Genomic DNA, 21541 nt, shown 5'->3' on the forward strand with positions numbered 1-21541 from the left:
GACTAAATCATGTTAAGATGATTACCCAATTACTTTTAGAGCAACAACCCAAATAACTAAATAGCTCTTTCATTCACCCTGCATGCTAGTATACTAACTACTATTGTAGAGTTGACAGGGCATATTTTAGTCGTATAAAAGCCCAAGACAAGTAGTCTGTACTCCGTGATTGCTGCCTTCAGAGCTGTCGGACATGCAAACTCCCTTTACAATGATGAATAGCTTTTTTTTCTGTCTTAAGCATCAAAATATTTACTTTCATCCATTACCGTTTTCAGAAATATCATGGCTTGTCAGGTTTTTGAGATATTTGGTATTGAAAATGCAGAATTTGTCGATTCTAGCCAACTTGCATGCAAGTTTACCAATTTCTGCTAGATTAAGGTTAAGATGCATCGAAGCTAAATCTCAAATTTTCAGAAGTATAAATCTGGAGAACCAGAGAGCAGTTTGAGCAGAAAATTTTATCGATTGATCACACGCTGGTGGTGAACAATCGATCAAATTTTCAGCTTGAACAGCTGTTCAGTTCTCTAGATTTGTGCTCTTGAAAATTTATGTTTTGGGTTTGATGTTCTTCCTCATCGAACCAGGCAGATTCTGGAGGAGAAGAATGCAGCGCGGGCGGTCATGCCGCAGCATAAGGATGGGAGCATTTTGACGAACGAGCGTGATGTGATCGAAAGGTGGAAGCAGCACTTCGACGAACATCTGAATGGCACTGAGAGCACAGGCAATGAAGGTCAGGACAACGGAGGAAATGCCTTCGTCGGCACTGCGGTGGTTGGACATCAATCAGCCCCCATTTTGAGGGAGGTGAAGGAATGCCATCCTCAAGATCAATAAAGCAGCTGGTAAGGATGGTATCCGAGCTGAACTCATAAAGATGGGCCCGGAGAGGCTGGCCGTTTGTCTTCACCGGCTGATAGGCACAATCTGGGAAACAGAACAGCTACTGGAGGAGTGGAAGGAAGACCCATCTACAAGAAAGGCGACAAGTTAGATTGTGAGAACTTTCGAGCGATCACCATCCTAAATGCGGCCTACAAAGTATTATCCCAGATCATCTTCCGTCGTCTGTCACCTATAGTAAGCGAGTTTGTGGGAAGTTATCAAGCCGGCTTCGTTGACGGCCGATCGACAACAGACCAGATCTTTATTGTACGGCAAATCCTCAAAAAATATCGTGAATACCGGGTCCCAACGCATCACCTTTTCATCGATTTTAAGGCGGCATACGATAGTATCGAACGCGTAGAGCTATGGAAAATCATGGACGAGAACAGCTTTCCCGGGAAGCTCACGAGAATGATAAAAGCGACGATGGAAGGTGTGCAAAATTGTGTGAAGGTTTCAGGCGAACATTTTATTTCTTTTGGATCCTGCCGGGGACTACGACAAGGTGATGGACTCTCGTGCCTGTTGTTCAATAATGCGCTAGAAGGTGTTATGCTGAGAGCCGGGCTCAACAGTCGAGGTACGATTTTTACGAGATCCAGTCAATTTGTTTGCTTCGCGGATAATATGGATATTGTTGGCCGAACATTTGAGAAGGTGGCAGACCCACCTGAAACGCGAGGCAATAAAAGTTGGACTGGTGGTGAATGCGACCAAGACAAAGTACATGCTAGCTGGTGGGGCCGAGCGCGACAGAGCTCGCCTAGGCAGTAGTGTTACGATAGACGGGGATACGTTCGAAGTGGTCGACGAGTTCGTCTACCTTGCATCCTTGCTGACGGCTGACAATAACGTTAGCCGTGAAATACGGAGGCGCATCATCAGCGGAAGTCGGGCCTACTATGGCCTCAACAAGAAGCTGTGATCAAAAAAGATTTACACCCGCACCAAATGTATCATGTACAAAACGCTCATAAGGCCGATAGTCCTCTGCAGGCGTGAAACGTGGACGATGCTCGAGGAGGACATGCAAGCACTTGGAGTCTTCGAACGTCGGGTGCTTAGGACGATCTTTGGCGGAGTGCAGGAAAACGGTGTGTGACGGCGAAGGATGAAACACGAGCTCGCCCAATTCTACGGCGAACCCAGTATCCAGAGGGTGGCCAAAGCTGGAAGGATACGATGGGCAAGGCATGTTGCATGAATGCCGGACAGCAACCCTTCAAAGATAGTGTTCGCTTCAGATTCGGTTGGAGGATGGAGAGATGCGGCCACCAACCGAGTATTGTGGCGTGAAATTGTTGATTCAGTTCTGTTAGATGCTAACTTAATAAATGAATGGGGCTTTTTAGACTGATAGCAATAGTTTAGACACAGATTGACGCACATAATCGTTTGCGAATCTGAAAGGACAATCTTTTGACCATGAAATGAGTATACAAAATTTTGTCCGTATTGATTACGTTATTTCATATGAGGCATGTTGCATTTGATACTTTACGGTTATTTTATTTTTTTTATATGCTCCGTCTCCTACGGAATGCATTTTGTATTGAAACGTTTTTTTTTTTGACTCAACGTTTGACGTTTGACCCAACTTTTGAATGTCCATAGAACGTTGAGTACTTTATGAACGGTGCCATTTGTTTGGCACGCAACTATTAGGTATTAGTGATTATTAGATTGTTCTCACGAGCTCGGCTGTGCAAATCTCGGTTTTCCAATTTTAACTAATTAACGCTAATTAACGGGTAAGTGTTTACTTGGGTAGATAATAAAAATCCCTTTCTTGATGTACAAAATCTTCTATGGAGTTGAAACAAATATTAAACCAAACTAATCGTGAATAATATGTGTGCTGACATTTCAATAGTGAATGCACATTTTACTAATAGATACTAACGCAGACAAAGTATTTGCTGATTGGACATAAAACTGTGACAGTGAGCGCCGATTGCACATGAATCAGCACTTTAACTTCAGTGTGTATTATTGAATTAAATTATAACTGTTACAAAATCAGGTATAAATTCGCTTGAAACTATTCCATTCCTTATTTCCGCAAGATTTATCATTTTTATTTGTTTATTTAATTTGTTTACCGGATTATTGGTCTGTTTTGCTTGGAGTAAGAGGGAACATGGAGCAGTAGGGCGGTTCAAAATTTAAAAATATTTGAGAATCCAATCTCCCATATGTTCCTTACTATCCTTACCATAAAAATAGTGTTCTGTGAAATTTTCAGCTTTCTATGTGGTGATTGAAAGGTGGCCCAAAGACAATGTAGGTTTATATGGAAATTACTATGGAAAAATTTTGAGATATGTTCCAAACACGCTGGTACTGTGAAGTAAGTGTAAGCTCATTATTCTATAGTAAAAACTCATTCTTCAAATCGTAATAAAGAAATTTGCTGAAGAGAAAAATTCAATCCGACGGATAGCAGAATAGATATTCATGAGTTTGTTTGCTATTATCTAGCTTTAAAATTGGATTAAAGTCCTGCAAACATGTACAAAAATTCCAAACAAAATTAGCTCAAAGCGGATTTGTTTCTTCAGCAACATCCTTCATTAAGGTTTGAAGAATGAGTTTTCAATATGGGATGATAAATTTCTACTTACATTACAGAACAAGTGTGTTTGGAACTTATCTCGAAATTTCTCCATAGTAATTTCCATATAAACCTGCATTGTCATTGGGCCACCTTTAAATCGCCACCTAGAAAGCTGAAAATTTCATAGAATACTGTTTTCATGGTAAGGATGGTAGGGAGCATAAGAGAGATTGGATTTGCAAACATTTTTAAAATTTGAATCGCCTTAATGGATCAGTAAGCGATGAGAGTTTGCTATGTTGCGTATCTCGAGGTTTTTAAAATAACACGTTACGAGGTAGAGTTGTAAATAATAGTTGCGTGACAAAACAATGGCACCTTTCACAAATTACGTAACGCTCCATGGAGAGTTCGAAGGTGGGTCGAAATGCAATTTCTCAAGATTGGTCTAAAACTCTTCAGAAAGTTGATTGTTGTCGAATGTTAAACGTCTGATAAACACGATGGAATCGAAATTTTTGAAACAGAAACATCGAAAACTGATTTAAAAATAGTATATTAATACAGAAAATCATTTTTCTCTATGTCTAACAGTTTCGAAAAGATAAATTGAAGAAAAATATAAATTTGCTACCACGGGGGGTGATCCGTTTGACATAAAAAATAAATTTCCACGTGGTTAATGGATGACCCCTTAACCGATTTATAAATTAGATTTCTTGTAATTTATCAAATCGAAATACTTTTGAGTGTAATTATACGCATCTATTTCTTCCTCAACATCTTTGCTTGGCAGCTACAATCGAATCCATGACGAAAAAAAAAAACATTTGTCTTCTCGTTAAATTTTGATTCAAAAATAGGAAATATCGTGATTTTTCAAGTTTAGTGGGCCAAAAGTTCAAGTCGAGTGAGGCAAAAGTTTATTTTTATGATTTCTAGCTCAATTCAAAACTAGTTAAAGCTATTCAAGTAAGGGATTTTCACACCAAAAAACATAAAAACTGATTGAGATTTGGAAAACTTATGGCCATTTACTGTTTTTTGATGCAAAAATTGTAATTTTCGATCTAACTTTCATCTCATGGAACAGAACTAAAACGAAAACTTATTCTATGGGCTATCATAAGGATGCTTTGAAGTGTTTAAATGTGAGGGCTTCGTGGCAGTGCGATTAGCGGCGTCAGTTGTTTAGGAAATGCTACGAAGCGCGGATTCGATTCTCGCTTCAGTCGGTGAAAACTTTTCACAAACGAAAAATTTATTACTTTGCTCAATAGCAATGAGTTCTTCTTCTTCTTCTCCAAACTGTACTTACTTATTTCGCTTTACATCAATTATCTTGATAAAGCCTCGCCAACAATATTTCGCCAATTCCCTCGGTTCATGGCCGCTTCTCTCCATCCTCGACTGTGACCCACGCTCTCCAGGTCCTGGTGTACCTGGTCAATCCACCTAGCTCGCTGCGCCCCACGCCTTCTTGTTCCGACCGGATTCGTGGCGAACACCATCTTTACAGGGTTGTTGTCCGGCATTCTTGCAACATGCCCTGCCCAGCGTATCCTTCCAGCTTTAGCTACCTTCACGATACTGGGTTCGCCGTAGAGTTGAGCGAGCTCGTGGTTCATCCTTCGCCGCCACACGCCGTTCTCCTGCACGCCGCCGAAGATCGTCCTTAGCACTCGGCGTTCGAAAACCCCAAGAGCTTGCAAGTCCTCCTCGAGCATAGTCCACGTCTCATGCCCGTAGAGGACTACCGGTCTTATGAGCGTTTTGTACATCGTGCATTTGGTGCGAGCGTGAATCTTTCTTGACCGCAGTTTCTTCTGGAGCCCATAGTAGGCAAGACTTCCGCTGATGATGCGCCTTCGTATTTCCCGACTAACATTGTTGTCAGCCGTCAACAAGGATCCGAGGTAGACGAACTCGTCCACCACCTCGAAGGTATCTCCGTCTATCGTAACACTGCTTCCTAGGCGGGCCTTGTCGCGCTCAGTTCCGCCAACCTGCATGTACTTTGTTTTCGACGCATTCACCATTAGCCCGACTCTTGTTGCTTCGCGTTTTAGGCGGGTGAACAAATCTGCCACCGTTTCAAATTTTCTCCCAATAAAATCCATGTCGTCCGCGAAGCAAACAAATTGTCCGGATCTCGTGAAAATCGTGCCTCGACTGTTAAATCCGGCTCTGCGCATGACACCTTCAAGCGCAATATTGAACAACAGGCACGAAAGTCCGTCGCCCTGTCGTAGTCCCCGCCGAGACTAGAACGAACTGGAGTGTTCGCCCGAGATCTTCACGCAGTTTTGCACACCGTCCATCGTTGCTCTGATCAATCTTGTGAGCTTCCCGGGAAAGCTGTTCTCGTCCATGATTTTCCATAGCTCTATGCGGTCGATACTATCGTATGCCGCCTTGAAATCGATGAACAAATGGTGCGTAGGGACCTGGTACTCACGGTATTTCTGGAGGATTTGCCGCACGGAAAAGATCTGGTCCGTTGTCGAGCGGCCGTCGATGAAACCAGCTTGATAACTTCCCACGAACTCGTTTGCTATAGGTGATAGACGACGGAAGAGAATCTGGGATAGCACTTTATAGGCGGCGTTTAGGATGGTGATTGCACGATAATTTTCACACTCCAGTTTGTCGCCCTTTTTGTAGATAGGGCATATAACGCCTTGCTTCCACTCCTCCGGTAGCTGTTCCGTTTCCCAGATTCTGACTATCAGCCGATGCAGACAAGCGGCCAACCTGTCCGGGCCCATCTTGATGAGTTCGGCTCCGATACCATCCTTGCCAGCGGCTTTGTTGTTCTTGAGCTGTTGAATGGCATCCTTAACTTCCCCCATCGTAGGAGCTGGTTGATTTCCGCTGTCCGCTGTGCTGACGTAGCCATCGCCTTCGCTGTCCTGACCTTCTGTGCCTGTGTTCTCTGCACCATTCAGGTGTTCATCGTAGTGCTGCTTCCACCTTTCGATCACCTCGCGTCCGTCCGTCAAGATGCTCCCATCCTTATCCCGGCACATCTCAGCTCGCGGCACGAAGCCTTTGCGGGATGTGTTGAGCTTCTGATAGAACTTCCGCGTTTCTTAAGAACGGTACAGCAACTCCATCTCTTGGCATTCCACCTCTTCCAGGCGGCGCTTTTTGTCCCGGAATAGGTGGGTTTGCTGTTTCCGCTTCAGTCTGTATCGTTTCACGTTTTGCCGCGTACCATGCTGCAGCATTGCAGCCCGCGCTGCATTCTTCTCCTCTAAAACCTCCTGGCACTCCTCGTCGAACCAATCGTTTCTTGAGCTCCGTTCCACATATCCGACAACGCTTTCGGCAGCGTCGTTAATGGCTGCTTTGACTGTCCTCCAGCAGTCCTCAAGAGGGGCCCTATCGAGCTCGCCCTCATCCGGCAACGCTGCCTCAAGATGCTGCGCGTACGCATTGGCGACATCCGGTTGTTTCAGCCGCTCGAGATTGTACCGGGGCGGGCGTCGGTACCGTACATTGTTGATGACGGATAGTTTTGGGCGCAGTTTCACCATCACCAGGTAGTGGTCGGAGTCAATGTTGGCGCCACGATAGGTTCTGACGTCGGTTATGTCAGAGAAGTGCCGTCCATCGATCAAAACGTGGTCGATTTGCGATTCTGTCTGCTGAGGTGATCTCCAGGTGTACCGATACGGGAGGCTGTGCTGGAAATAGGTGCTACGAATGGCCATGTTCTTGAATGCGGCAAAATCTATCAGTCGTAGGCCGTTCTCGTTCGTCAGCCGGTGGGCGCTGAACTTTCCAATCGTCGGTCTGAACTCCTCCTCCTGGCCAACCTGAGCGTTCAAATCTCCTATGATGATCTTGACGTCGTGGCTTGGGCAGCGGTCGTACTCGCGTTCGAGCTGCGCGTAAAATGCGTCCTTGTCATCATCAGTGCTTCCGGAGTGTGGGCTATGCACGTTGATTATGCTGAAGTTAAAGAATCGGCCTTTGATTCTTAACTTGCACATTCGTTCATTGATCGGCCACCACCCGATCACACGCCTTTGCATATCACCCATCACTATGAAAGCTGTTCCCAGCTCGCGTGTGTTGCCGCAGCTCTGGTAGATGGTATGATTATCTCTAAACGTTCGCACCAATGCTCCTGTCCAGCACACCTCCTGCAGCGCTACGATGAAACCGCGGGTCTTCAGTACATCGGAGAGTATGCGAGTACTTCCAATGAAGTTGTGAGATTTGCAGTTCCACGTACCGAGTTTCCAATCGCTAGTCCATTTTCGTCGCTGTGGTCTTTGCCGATTGTTCCGGTCCGTATTCTCTCGTTGACGTTCCTGTGCTGATGTGTTTTTACGGTTGGCTTGCAGGGCCTGACACCAACTCCCTAGATTTCCGGAGGACCATTCCCCCTAAATGTTCGGAGGGCCATAGTGCGCAATTTAGCTTAGAGTCCTTCTCTGGCACTCGGACGATGATCAGCCGCCCCTGACATGGGGAACAGACGCTGTTGTGAGCCGCTCCTAACGTGGAGTACAGACGCTCCAGGTTTGCAAAAGCAAGGGGGGGTCAGCATACGACCAAAGTTCCCACCGGGGGTTGGTTACCCGATCTTCCCCAAGGTTACTCGTACCCCGGCCAGTACCACGAGGAGGTAGGGATAGGAGTTGCTGGGCAAGAGGCTAAGGACCGCACAAAGGGGTCTATTTTATTCCTGCAGGTACGCGAGGTACCAATGCCATTTACCGCGCCAAACTGTGACAGAGTCTGCTTCTCTGTTTAGTGTTCTTATGAGCACTTCCATAGTTATAAACTGAGTGCGTTCTTTGCGCAATTTGACCATATTTGGATATGCATATCGTGTGGTAATCATGAATATACTCTCTGCGCTCAGAAGTCGAGAAAATTTTAATTAAAAAATTATTCTCGACCAGCGGGATTCAAACCCACGACCCTCAGCTTGGTCATGATGAATAACAGCACGTTTACTGCTATGACCATCTGTTTTTATTTCATGGAAAGATAACTATTGATTACAATTTCGCGACTTAGGTAGAATTGTAGAATACCTTGGGCATTAATGGGCTAAGCCGTGACTGACGAGCGCCGCCGGAAGCATGTTCGGGGATTAATACTTATTTCTTTCTTCCGACTGCCGCAGGGAAAATCGCGACAAAGGAGACGTGCTGTACGTTTCCGACAAGAAGCACCTGAGGAAATCCCACCTGAACAGGACCAATCCGATGGTAATCTATATGCATGGCTTCTCGGAACGGGCCCCGGGAGGCGACGGCGAAAGCAGCAAACAGATGCGGGACGGTAAGTGCCTTCTTCGAGGACAAGGTCAAAATCAAAATCTGATCCGCTTTCTTTTTCTTCTTGGGATTCTTTTTCCCAGCTCTCCTGAATGCCGGGGACTACAACGTGGTGCTGGTGGATTGGAGCCCCCTTACGGCGCTGCCTTGGTACGTGAATTCCGTCCAGAATGGGCCACGAGTTGGGCGGTACATTGCACGGTTCATCCGATTCTTGGTGCTATCGAATTTCCCGCTGAAGCAAATTCACCTGATCGGGTTCAGTCTGGGAGCGGAAGTGGCTGGATTCGCGGGGAAAACCCTCAACGAGTGGGGAATGAAACTGCCGAGGATAACGGGTAAGAAACTGTTGAACTATGGGACCATTTCAGAAAAAAACGGTCAATACCTTTAAAGAATCTCAGAAGGCGCTCTAACGCATTGGTGTTTTAGAGAATATTATCAGAATGTTTTTCTACATCTTTGTGCCAAATTGTTCTGAGGTTAAGCCACAAGATGAAACCCAACAAAACAACGTTTTTCGAATCGTTTTTTTATAGAGTTAGTAACTTCATCAAAATTGTTGAAAATAAAATTTCAAGGTGTGTTGCAACAAAAACTGCCAAAGTTTCAAAAACTTTGGTTTTATGACGAAAAAAATTATACGCCTGTGAATGATGATAGAAACTCTACGACATGCTCCATCTAGTCGATAATTACGATAAACAAAAAAGTTTGGATCTCTTTTGAGTATCATTATCAAAACTACTTTAAATTTGGTGTAGAATACAAATTGAGCACTTACTCTGTAAAAAATAATTTAGAAATAAATTAATAAAAACTGAATTTGGTACTAAACAATTTAATTCCACTAGCTTTTGTATCCTTCGATAGAAAGGTACGCGTATTTCGACCTCAATTGTAAGGCCGTATTCAGTGTTCATTGACTCGACTGGTACACGACATTATAACATTATAGACGGCCTTAGAGCTGAGGTCGAAATACGCATACCTATCTGTCAAAAGATACAAAATCTGGTGGAATTAAATTGTAGAGTTATAAATTCGTATTTTGTTTTTCGATAAGTTTACACTAAACAGCTGGAAGATTCATTTTTACAATTTCAAAACATTATTTTTACTCGGATTAACCATGTAGCCTTATAATAATTTGGTTAAAATATGTACCTTGAATTCAATTCTGAACATATTCTCCGAAGACACGATGCGCTAAAACGTCCTTTAAGACCCCTTAGGCTGTGAACCGTTTCACCGATTCGTTTAACTTTTAGTTTGAATATGACACTTCGATAGTTATTTCCCCTCTTGGTGAAAATAACCCTGCTCTGGAGCATGGTTAAACTTGACAGTTCAAAAGTTATTTTCTGCTCCCGGTGATTTGAGAATAACTACAATTCATCTGTCAACTTTGTTCTGAAATACTATTCGACTGTCAAAACTCAAATGGGTCGACCGCGAAGTTTATTTAACTATTTGAAGGGAAAATAACTGTCAAATTTCAACTAAAAGTTAAACGAATCGGTGAAACGGTTCACAGTCTTAGAGATTTTAATCGTCTTTTTCTGAGATAGTCGCATTGTGTGTCGGATTTGTTCTTTTTTTTTTTTTTGAGTCGGATGACAGTTGTTATCATCCAATAGGTATCTACTAGCATCGTAGAAGAAGATTATTCGTTCGGTAGCCCATTCGAGGAAAAGAAAATATTTGCTTCTAGTTGGCTCCATTCCAGGACTTGGCGCTGACATTTCGACTATTGATTTATGGATGTTGATTGGGTTTGAATGAAACGTTCGCTTTCGACGCTGTTTTTGAAGCCGATGGGTTTCACTTCACAGGAAACGCTATCAATCAAAGTGGGTTTGGCAGAGTAAGCTCAATTTTACAGTGATGTGAAAACAAGGTGCCTTGTAGGAAAAGTGAAGAGTATAATGTATTTGGAAGTACTGCAATTTTTGAGTTGACAAGCATTAGATGAAACAGGCGTTTATATCAGCTTTTTCTCTAGCAATGGCTTTATCTGCCCCACTTTAGCACTATTGCACGCTGGTCGGAAACATATTGTAAGTGACTGTCATCAACACAGTCTTCTATAAATTGATACCGTCGTGCGGTATGATATTGATCCACTATTTTTACAGCACACCAATATCAGAACAATGAAAACGATAAAATTAGGAATAAATGGAAACCATTTGATTCTACTACAGATTGTACCCTAATAGATACGCGTATTTTGATTTCATCTGTAAGGCTGTCTTCAGTGTCGTATACTAGTAAAAATAGTCTACGCAAACGTGGTATGGAAATTTTTACACTTAGATTTAAAAAAAAATGGTTCTAGTTTGTAAAATGTTCTTTACCAAAAGCTTTAAGGTGAAACAGTTTGGAATCAATTTCTAAGACTGCACTGAAACTTCAAAGGCACAAATCACGCGAAGGAAGCATCCAACAACAGTGAACTTTTTATTTTGGCTTTGTGCACTTTTCTGCTAGCTTAAAATAAGAAGATCAGAAATGTTTACCAACTATTTCTCCAGTTTTGTGCCTTTGAAAACGTGAGTAGGGGCATAAGTCGGCCATTGTGACGGCCATCTTTGGATTCCGAGATGTTTCACCTTAAGACTGGATTCAAGTTCTAATATAACTAGGCTGTCAAGGATAAGTGATAAACTCTATAAAACTTAATCAAATAGGGGGCAGAGCCACTTGGGCACTTCTATGATTTACTTTGGCCTAGAGGGGTTTTTCTCGGTCGAACTGTCTGAAACTTTGCAATAATAAGCATTTCAATACGACGCATATTGTGCCCACTGCCAAAGTGATTCAAAAGTGCCAAGAATAGGATCCGGCTCCCTAATGATCGTAGAAAAGATTGTTCTCAAGCGTTTAAAATATGCTGAAATCTCATCATGAAATAATCTAAGAGTTGCTGTAATGTCACGCTTCTAACCTATACCAAAAATTTTCTGGGAAGATCAAAAAGCAGGAAAGAACTTAAGGAAAAATCTGTAGAATGATCCCAGCAATGATTTTTCGAGGGAATCCCAGGAGTAGCTCAGTAAAATGTTGTTCTAACATATAACACTGGAAAAATAGCAAATAATTGATGAACAAATTTCCGATGGAATTCTTAGAGGAATCTCTTGAAAGCACTTTTGAATATCTAAAAAAAATCGTGGAAGAACTATTAGGGATATCCCGCAAGTGCTTTGGAAGAATTTTTAAAGATTTATTTACTGGATTGCCGGAAAATTTTCTAACTGAAGCAATTCTGCCGCTTTCAAGTCACGAGTTTTAAAATATTTAAGCTAGGTATGCTGTTCAGCTCAAGAAAAGTAAGAATTTCTGCGGAAATAAATGGTTAAGAAATTTTTCTACAGTGAGCCCCATTTGAATTGACATTTCTTTTCAACTGCGTACTGTAATCAAAGAAAGATTCTTTTCTAGAGCATTTCTTACAAGAAATTCCTCACGCATCGAGATAGGCGTCTGTTGAAGTGCATACTGCCCATTGCAAAAACCGAATAAAAATCCATTTAGATGTTTAATTGTAACAATTTGAGCCTAAAATAAAAAAGCTTGCTCAATCAAGTAAAAAAAATCAGAATAAATATTTTGAAATCAAATCATTGATCATTCACGATTTTCGGAGGAATTAAAGAGGATCAATTTTAGGTGATACATCTCGGAATCCAAAGATGGCCGCCACAATGGCCAACTTATGCTCACGTTTTCAAAGGCACTAAACTGGGGCCCAGATAGCCGTAGCTGTAAACGCGCAGCTATTCAGCATGACCAAGCTGAGGGTCGTGGGTTCGAATCCCACCGCTCGAGGATCTTTTCGGGTTGGAAATACTCTCGACTTCCCAGGGTATAGAGTATCTTCGTACCTGCCACACGATATACACATGCAAAAATGGTCATTGGCATAGTAAGCTCTCAGTGAATAACTGTAAGCTGAGAAGCAGGCTTTGCCCCAGGGGGATGTAACGCCAGAAAGAAGAAGAAGAAACTGGAGAAATAATTGACAAACATTTTTGATCTTCTTTTTTTACGCTTTCTGCTTGTGTACAAAACCAAAATAAAAAGTGCACTGTTATTGGATGCTTTCTTCGCGAGATTTGTGCCTTTGAAGTTTATGTGCAATCTTAGAAGTTGATTCCAAACTGTTACATTTTAAGTGTGCAAAAAATCGGATTTCAACCAAAATAGTGATGAAGAACAGGTGCTTCTCGCAACAGTGGGCCCGGCAAACGTTGTATTGCCTTGTATTAGGCTGTTGTTTTTTGCTCTGTCGGATTTCCATACAAACCGACAGTTTCGTAATGTCCCGTTTTTTCGACTTTCCCGTTGAATATCTAGGACTTTTTGTGGACTCTATGACACTACCCCGAACGCCACTACCCCGAATACCATTACCCCGAACGCCATTACCCCGAAAGCCATTACTCCGAATGGGTCATTACCCCGAACGCCATTACCCCGAATCCATAACATTTTGAGACTAAATCTAATTAGAAGGTGGGGAGAAAACTGTACGATTCCTTATGAGTATTAAACAAGTTTGGCTTAAAAATGATTTTTTTCAAATATTAGGAGATTAAAAAGGAGCTAGATTTTCATAAAACAACTTTTACATACTAAGTTTTATTTGGGTTTGTCCTCAAATTTTGATGAGATTAACACAACTACACTGCAATGCTCTGAAGAACAGCTTATTTTAAAAAGAAGGGTGAATTTGTTATGAAAACAATAGCTTTGATATGCACGTAATAAGCATGTAGTAAAGTTTCGTTTTGGACGCTTCTATCCACTTCCTTCACTCATTTTTTTATGTCGACTACAAGCATTGAGATCTTCTACAAGATTTTGTTTCATAAACGATGGTAATAGAAGGTCACCCTGATATTATCGCTGCAAGTGATGTACTATGGTATCCGTTTAAAGACCAACCTGATAGACAATCTTTCCGCGGTTGCATAGAAACGCTAATATACTTGTGTATGATAGTAAAATCGCGGCCTCCGATCCCCGTTACAGTAATACTTTCGTTATTTTGTGGGATCATTCAGCTGAGTTTCAATAAGATAACCACAAAAAATAGTTGTTTTTGATTCAATACAGTGAATATATGATGATGGCAGAAAAGTGGTGAGCAGTCCGATAGAGACCTGACTGTTTTATTGCAAGAAGGTAAAAGAAGGGGAAATTCCTGATTAGAATTAGCAGAATAAACTTCAATGAATGCCTTAAAGATATCCTGCTTTGAAAAAATAGCGGTTCCATATGGAAATATTAGTGCCTAGCTTATCCATCGAAAATTTAGAAGAACAGCCTATTTTGGAGTAAAATTGGAGTATTAACACCACCAAGAAGTCCAAATTCCGGCGAGCACGCAGCTGTTCCATATTGAGGGTATGGGTTCGAATTCCTCCGATGGTGGAATTGTTGTACTGAAAAGTTCCTTGACTTCGCTGGGCTTAGAGGCACATATACAAAAATGGTGAATTGACAAGGAAAGCGCTCAGTCAAGTGTTTTGTTGAAAGCCTATTCACAAATTTCTTATCGCTGAAGGGTGATGTGGGTGGTTGTCATCGAAATGTTACACCTCTTTCAAAATTTGTAGAATTTCCGTACAAAATAATTACCACGGGGTGGATGGGTGTCAAAAATGGCAATATTTGGCGTTATGAAATTTGTGAATAAACGCTTGAACTGCGGAAGTGCCCACTGAGTTGAGAGACAGGCACTGTCCCAGAAAAAAAGATAGTGGTCAACAGAATAACTGACATAAGAAAGAAGGGAAAATATATGATGGACATTTTACCGACGAATTTAACACATCATTAATTACCACATGATACTTCATTGTATCTCATACTATTCGGGGTAATGGCTCATTCGGAATAGTGACGTTCGGGGTAATGACCCATTCGGGGTAATGGCTTTCGGGGTAGTGACCCATTCGGGGTAGTGGAGTTCGGGGTAATGGCGTTCGGAGTAATGGGATGGAGCCCTTTTTGTGCACACTAATACGTCGGAATACTTCCATAAACGTTGCTAGTATCCAATCTACGAAGTATACCGTAACTACGCTAACGCAAACACTAACACGCCGGAATACTTCATGAACACTTTAGTGAAAAAAAAATCAAAATCTGGAAGCTCGTTCGTAAGTCATTTCATAAGATAAAAACACCACTCCATTTTTACTTATATAATGTAAATTTTGCGCCTTATTGGACGCGACGATTTCTAATCGTCGTCGGTGAAACCGTCGCCAGTCAACCAGCAGCAGGAGCAACAGCGAATTTGACGTTTCATCAGTCTTACCAACATAACGGCAAATCACCTCCTTTGATTTGTTTGCTGGCGACGATTATATCGGTCTGTTTGAAAGTTGGCGGAGCGTTTTGTTGTCAATGAAACAGACAACACTAGTAGTCCCGACAAACTTCGTCTTGCCATCAAGTATGCTTTTGTTTAACGTACCGTAAATTCGGGTGAAATTGATCACTGTGTCACTCGATTTTATTTCTTCCTAATGGAGCACAAATATCAATGTAACCTGCAGTGAATGAACGTTGTTTGTCGTAAGTATGTCCAAATTGTGTGTTGTAAAGTTTTTTGCGTTTAAAAATGTTCATTTATATGAAAATAATGTCAAATTTCAAAATCTTGTACGGTGCAGTGTTGACAAACATTAATAAACTTCTAGTACTAGACAAGAATTTGGACATGGTATAATCCTGAAAGTTTGTGAGGATACCTAAGATATATCCCAAAACTCGTACCAATTCGTTGATTTGGTTGAAATAATTGAATTTCTGGTATATATCAGGAAATTCCTTTGAAAATTACATACATTTAGGCGTTTTCTGCGTTATTCTTGAAATTTAAACATTCATTATTTCTATAAATATTGTATTGTTAAGAATTTGGCAAGCATATTTGGATTCAGGGAGCTCACATTTATTATGTAAAGTTGTTTTGAAAACTAACAATAATGGCATTTATAAGTGATCAATTTCACCCCGAAATGAGATAGCCCGATTTTTTTATTTTAGACATATTTTTTAGCACTAATATTACATTTGTTAGAAAATTTCGGTACTAGAGGCAATGAGGACAACCTTCATACTTGTTTTCCTGCATTCAGTTGTTTGGCAATGTCAACATTATAGAAATCAGACAAGAAAATCCGTGAAAAGTGATCAATTTCACCCGAAATTACGGTAATGTAAACCTCCATACAAAAAGACACATTAGTCAACTTCCGTTTTCCAGATTATTCCGGAGACTTTCCCGAACTTTTTCGCACCACTTGTCGAGTGCCTCAGTGACAAACCTACATCTATCCGTTGATCCGTTCTCAAGCCATTTCGTGACATACAAACACCACTTCATTTTTATTTATAAAGAAGATCTCTGGCAGCACTGTTTCTGGTACCTGATTCTATTGTGCTATATTGTGATTTTCATTTCATTAATTAGTAGTGATACAGTCGATTTTAATTTGTTATTTTTGTCAACAAATGGATATTAGTGCTGGTTCTTTTATACCATATTCGAGTAATACGAGTTTTGTGCTCACATGAACGTGAAAAATTGAATTTTTAATCCGTTGTGATCATCAGTTGTCTTTGTTCTCTTCAATTGGCTATTTATATTGATGAACGTATTTCGTGTTGGTACTGTGCTGGTAAACTGTGATCTGAGTCACTCACTATTTGTCTAAGTGGCAGTGCTTAGTTCCGTGAGACGAAAGTGCAAGAGTTCTTGTTTGATTTGTTTAGGTGGATCTAGTACGCCCTCCAGTAGCACACACTCGTAGTTTCGCTTGTTTATGGCAAGGGCCATTGCTGAGTGCATCTATATCCATAGCGTGTAGGTAAGCAAGTTGGTCGCGATCTAGTACTGCAGAATTTGGCGAAGTTGGAGAAATCCATCAGTAGCACACTGTATAGTGGTTTCGCTTGTTTACGGCAAGGGCCATCGTCGCAGTTTACTCCTATTTTCTAATAGCGAGTAGGTATGCATGTGGTTGTGGTATAGGATTGCAGAATTCGGTGAAGTTGGGAAGAACGATTTGATGAATGAACGACTCCTCTTGCGCAAGTAGATTTATGTGAACCTTGCCACTCTGGGCGAATCTTTGAGAGTCATACATCACCGCTTATCGTATGCTTTGCTTATATTTATTATCCATGCGAATAGTTCTCATTTTTCGGTTGTATTGAAGGGTCTCAGTAATTGATTTTAATCTGTTTTAACGTATGCACGCTTATATTTACTGATATGTGTATTTTTTAACCTGTATATAATTTCTGCTGTGTTGTAGTTTAATTAAATTTGTTTATTTATTTTTATTATTTTTATTTATTTTTTCTTGTGTCACCAGTGTAGTTCAAGATTGACGGATGATCTAGACAACGATATGTATTGAAAACACTTGAAAAAAGATAATGATCGTTTGAAATCTGAGGTTGCAGATTTACAGAAGTCGCATACTTCATTGACGACCCTTGTTCATAAGTTGGAAATCAATTGCGATAAGACCAACACGGAGTCCTTATCGAACAACGCGGTTATTCTTGGCATTCCAGTGCATGCCAATGAATGTGTACCTGAATTCGTCTCCAAAGTTGCCTGAATGCATTGGAGCTGATTTTGAATCAGATTCCATAATATCTGCTTCTAGAGTTTCTGTCTCTAGTTCTGCTCTGAACAAACTTGTGCCTATTCGAATCGTTTTTAAAGATAATGCTGTGAAGGAATCGTTCTTTTCTCAAAAAAGAGAGAGTTTGGGACAGTGCTGGAAAAGTTCGCATCACGAAGCAGCTCACGAGTGTATACCAACGCATAACAAACATCACAGACTCGGGAACTGGCTAGGTGTGAGTAAGTCCGCACCCGTCTGCTCGGGAGAACATGTCAAAAGAAGTAGCAACAAGCTCGGAAGCGTTTACTCGCGAGTAACCGAGCAACGTGTGATTTATTATGGTTTTGACAGACAAATTAAGTGTATAACCATCATATCGATAGCAAACTACTAGTTTGTAGTCAAAAGCCCTTGAAAATCATAAATCTCGGAGGGGAAGCAGCATTTTTCCCAAAAGCACAATATGACTCTGAACAGCTCCGAACAGGTTCGCGAATCACTTTTAGCTTCAGTTACTCGGGAGCCGACAGATGCGAGTAAACCAGCGCTCTGACGCTCGGGAGCGTTTAGTTTTGTTTTTGTTCCAGTTCAGAAGAAATGTTCGTCACTTTCCATCACTGGTTTGGGAAGCTTTTGTCATCTTCCATTGACCAGTCAATGGTAATGAACGGAAAGCCAACGAATATTGCTATTCGGGATGAATTGACACCACTTTTGCTACAAATGCTCAATGAATTGAGGAGTTTGCAAAATAAACTAAATTTAAAATACGTCTGGGCTGGAAGGGACGGAATAATTCTGGTTAAAAAAGATGAGCAGTCAAAACCATACGTTATTAGGGATAGGAATGACCTGGCTTGTTTCGTGAATGAGAGCGCATCCAATTCATCCTCGCACGTAAATTTTTTTTATTACTTCTTATATAAAATGGCTCTCGTAGATAACTTTTCTCACAATAATATATATGAATTCAATCAATCTATTCATACCGTGGAGTCTAATACCAATTACTTACGTATTTTCCAGTGGAACATTAGAGGCATGAATGACCTTGCGAAGTTCGATACAATTCTAGAAACGTTAGACCAATGCAATGTGGCAATCTATGTTATCGTTATAGGAGAAACATGGGTAAAGGAGGAACACAAACAATTGTATTATATTCCTGGCTTTAATTCTGTATTTTCATGTAGAGATAACTCCAATGGTGGATTGGCTATGTTCATCAGGACCGATATCACCTTCACTCCAGTGCGTAACGTTCATTCAGATGGATTTCACCATATCTCTGTCGAGCTTGCAATCAATGGCCGTATGTATGATGTCCATGGTTTCTATCGTCCTCCGTCATTTGATGTCAATGTTTTTATGAATAAATTAGAAGATTGTCTTGATAATTCAAATCATAACCGCTCTTGTTTCTTTGTTGGTGACGTTAATATACCAATTATTGCAAAAAATAATAACGTGGTTGTCAAATACATGTCCTTGCTCGAGTCGTATGGGTTTGCTTGCACAAATACAATGCCTACCAGACCGATCACCATGAACATTCTTGATCATGTAGTTTGTAGATTAAATGACATTCAGAACTCAAGGAATGACACAATCTCGACCTGTGAAAGTGATCATTCTATGATCATCGCTTCCTTCAAATTAGCTGACAAAAGAGAAAAAATAACTATTTCAAAAACAATTGTAGACCATCGAAAAATTGCTGTCGAATTTAATAATTTTCTGGGTAGTGTTTGTGAAGTAACAGATGTCAACCTTTGTTTTGAAAATATCGTATCTACTTATAAGAATTTTCTTGTGAAATATTCCAAAACTATTACCAAGAAGGTAAGCACTAAAAACAGTTTTTGTCCTTGGATGAATTTCAATGTGTGGTCGTGAATAAACCTTAAAAATAACTACATCAAAAGAGTTAAAAGAAACCCACAAGACATACATCTAAAAGATCTCCTAAAACACGTCTCGAACAAAGTTATCATAGCGAAGAAGCAATGCAAGAAATTGTATTTCGACAACATTTTAAACAATACACCACACTCGAAGTTGTGGAAGCACATAAACAACATTTTTGGGAAAGATGCTAAAACTGATAAAATTACCCTAATTGAAGATGGTGCAAAAATCACTGACGATCAACAAATTAGTGAAATATTCAACAATTATTTTTCGAGCATAGGCCAAAAATTAGCCGATAGCATTCAGGTGGATGCTGGAGTGAACCCACTTTCAAATGTAAGACGTGTGCCTAGTTCTATATTTTTGAATCCAGCTACAGCTAATGAAGTGACAATGATTATTAATGATTTGGAGCGTAAAAAAAGTCCGGAGCCCGATAAAATCAATGTTGATTTCATCAAAAGCAATTCTGATCACTTTTCCAGAATACTATCTGATTGTTTCAATAGAATTATTGAAACTGGCTCATATCCCAACTGTTTAAAAATTGCTAGAGTCATTCCTATTTTTAAATCTGGTAATGTTTGTGATACAAGCAACAACCGACCGATCTCAACACTATCCATATTTAATAAAATATTAGAAACATGGCTTATTAACAGGTTTATTCCTTTTCTTAAACAGCACAACGTGTTGTACAGTTTTCAATATGGTTTTCGTCAAGGCAGCAGTACATCTACGGCGACTGTTGAATTGCTTGACGATATAATAAAGGGGATTGATGAAAAGCAAATCGTCGGTGCACTCTTTTTAGATTTACGCAAGGCTTTTGACACATTGAACCATGCAATACTGTTAGATAAATTGGAGGCCTACGGAATTAGAGGTATAGAAAATGAAATTGTGCGCAGCTATTTGCAAGATAGAAAACAGTTCGTCACAATTGGTGACTCACAGAGTTCGTTAAAGTCTTTAGGGGTAGGTGTACCTCAAGGTAGCAATATTGGTCCATTATTGTTTCTGTTGTACGTGACGAACCTAAATAGGTTGCAATTAAAGGGAACACCACGTTTATTTGCTGATGACACAGCTCTGTTCTATCCGCACTTAGATGCAGATGCAATAGTGGAGCATATGACCGAAGATTTGAGTATTCTGTCGCAATATTTTTTTTTACATTTACTTTCTTTAAATGTAATGAAAACCAAATATATGATGTTTCACTCATCTAGAAAGATTTTTCAACAACGAAACCAAGTCTTACTCAATTCTTCCTGTATTGAACAAGTATCATCATTTAAATACTTAGGTTTGATGCTGGATTCTACCCTAAGCTGGGCAAATCACATTAAAAATGTAGAAAAAAAGGTATCATCGCTATGTGGAATTATGCGAAGAGTAAGTCATTTTGTATCGCGCAGAATACTTTTAAACTTCTATTTTGCTCATATTCACTCACGCCTGAGCTATCTAATTATAGCATGGGGTCGTGCCTCAAAGTCTTCTTTAAAAAAAACTCCAAACTCTCCAGAATAGATGTTTGAAAACGATATTTAGCAAACCGTTTTATTTCCCACTCTTCAACTTTACTCTGATGTCTCTCACAATATCCTTCCAATTCACAGTCTCTGTAAAATGCAGACTCTAATATTTGTTCATGACACTCTGCACAATAATCTTTTTCATCATAATATTCAACTACCTTCAATATCCCATGGCTATCGTACAAGACGTACACATAATTTGCATCAAAATAGAGCACTTACAATGTTTGGTCAAAAAAGAATTTCAATCATTGGTCCTAAGCCGTACAATCAATTACCGGATTACTTGAAACAAATGAGCGATCGCAATAGTTTCAAACAAAAGCTAAAGCAATACTTAAAACTAAATCTTCACGACATTCTTGGATAAAAAATAATATTCGTATTTTGAGCAATATGTCAACTACCAGAAACCAATCATAGATTAATTAAATTCTTTTTTTTCGTAAATATCTTTCTTTTTTTTTAAAGTTAATTAGTAATTATATCATAAGTGGGTCCCTTAAAAGGAACATTTGTTCCACTGGGACATCACGCCATGTAATTCTATTTAAATTAATTAAAATTTAGTTTAACGTTAATTTGAATCTCAGCTCATGTTTTGCTTGTTTTTTCATTTTTTTTTTGTTCACGTGCTGCACAGAGTGAGCTGAGATAGTTGCGTCCACT

General features: G+C 40.3%; 2 protein-coding genes across 5 annotated transcripts in view; one reads left to right on the plus strand and one right to left on the minus strand.

The window, feature by feature from the left end:
* The window catches only part of LOC110677921 (probable serine/threonine-protein kinase DDB_G0282963), a 329903-nt gene that overhangs the window by 213744 nt on the left and 94618 nt on the right, over positions 1-21541 (minus strand). The window lies entirely within an intron of this gene.
* The window catches only part of LOC5573759 (phospholipase A1), a 157000-nt gene that overhangs the window by 126417 nt on the left and 9042 nt on the right, over positions 1-21541 (plus strand). For all 4 annotated transcript variants that reach the window (XM_021849939.1, XM_021849938.1, XM_021849940.1 and 1 more), the window contains exons 4-5: positions 8601-8758; positions 8838-9092. In XM_021849939.1, the coding sequence (XP_021705631.1) occupies positions 8601-8758; positions 8838-9092 (413 nt within the window). The remainder of the gene's footprint in view (positions 1-8600; positions 8759-8837; positions 9093-21541) is intronic.

This window comes from Aedes aegypti, chromosome 3 (genome assembly GCF_002204515.2).
Source record: "Aedes aegypti strain LVP_AGWG chromosome 3, AaegL5.0 Primary Assembly, whole genome shotgun sequence".
NCBI lineage: Eukaryota > Metazoa > Arthropoda > Insecta > Diptera > Culicidae > Aedes > Aedes aegypti.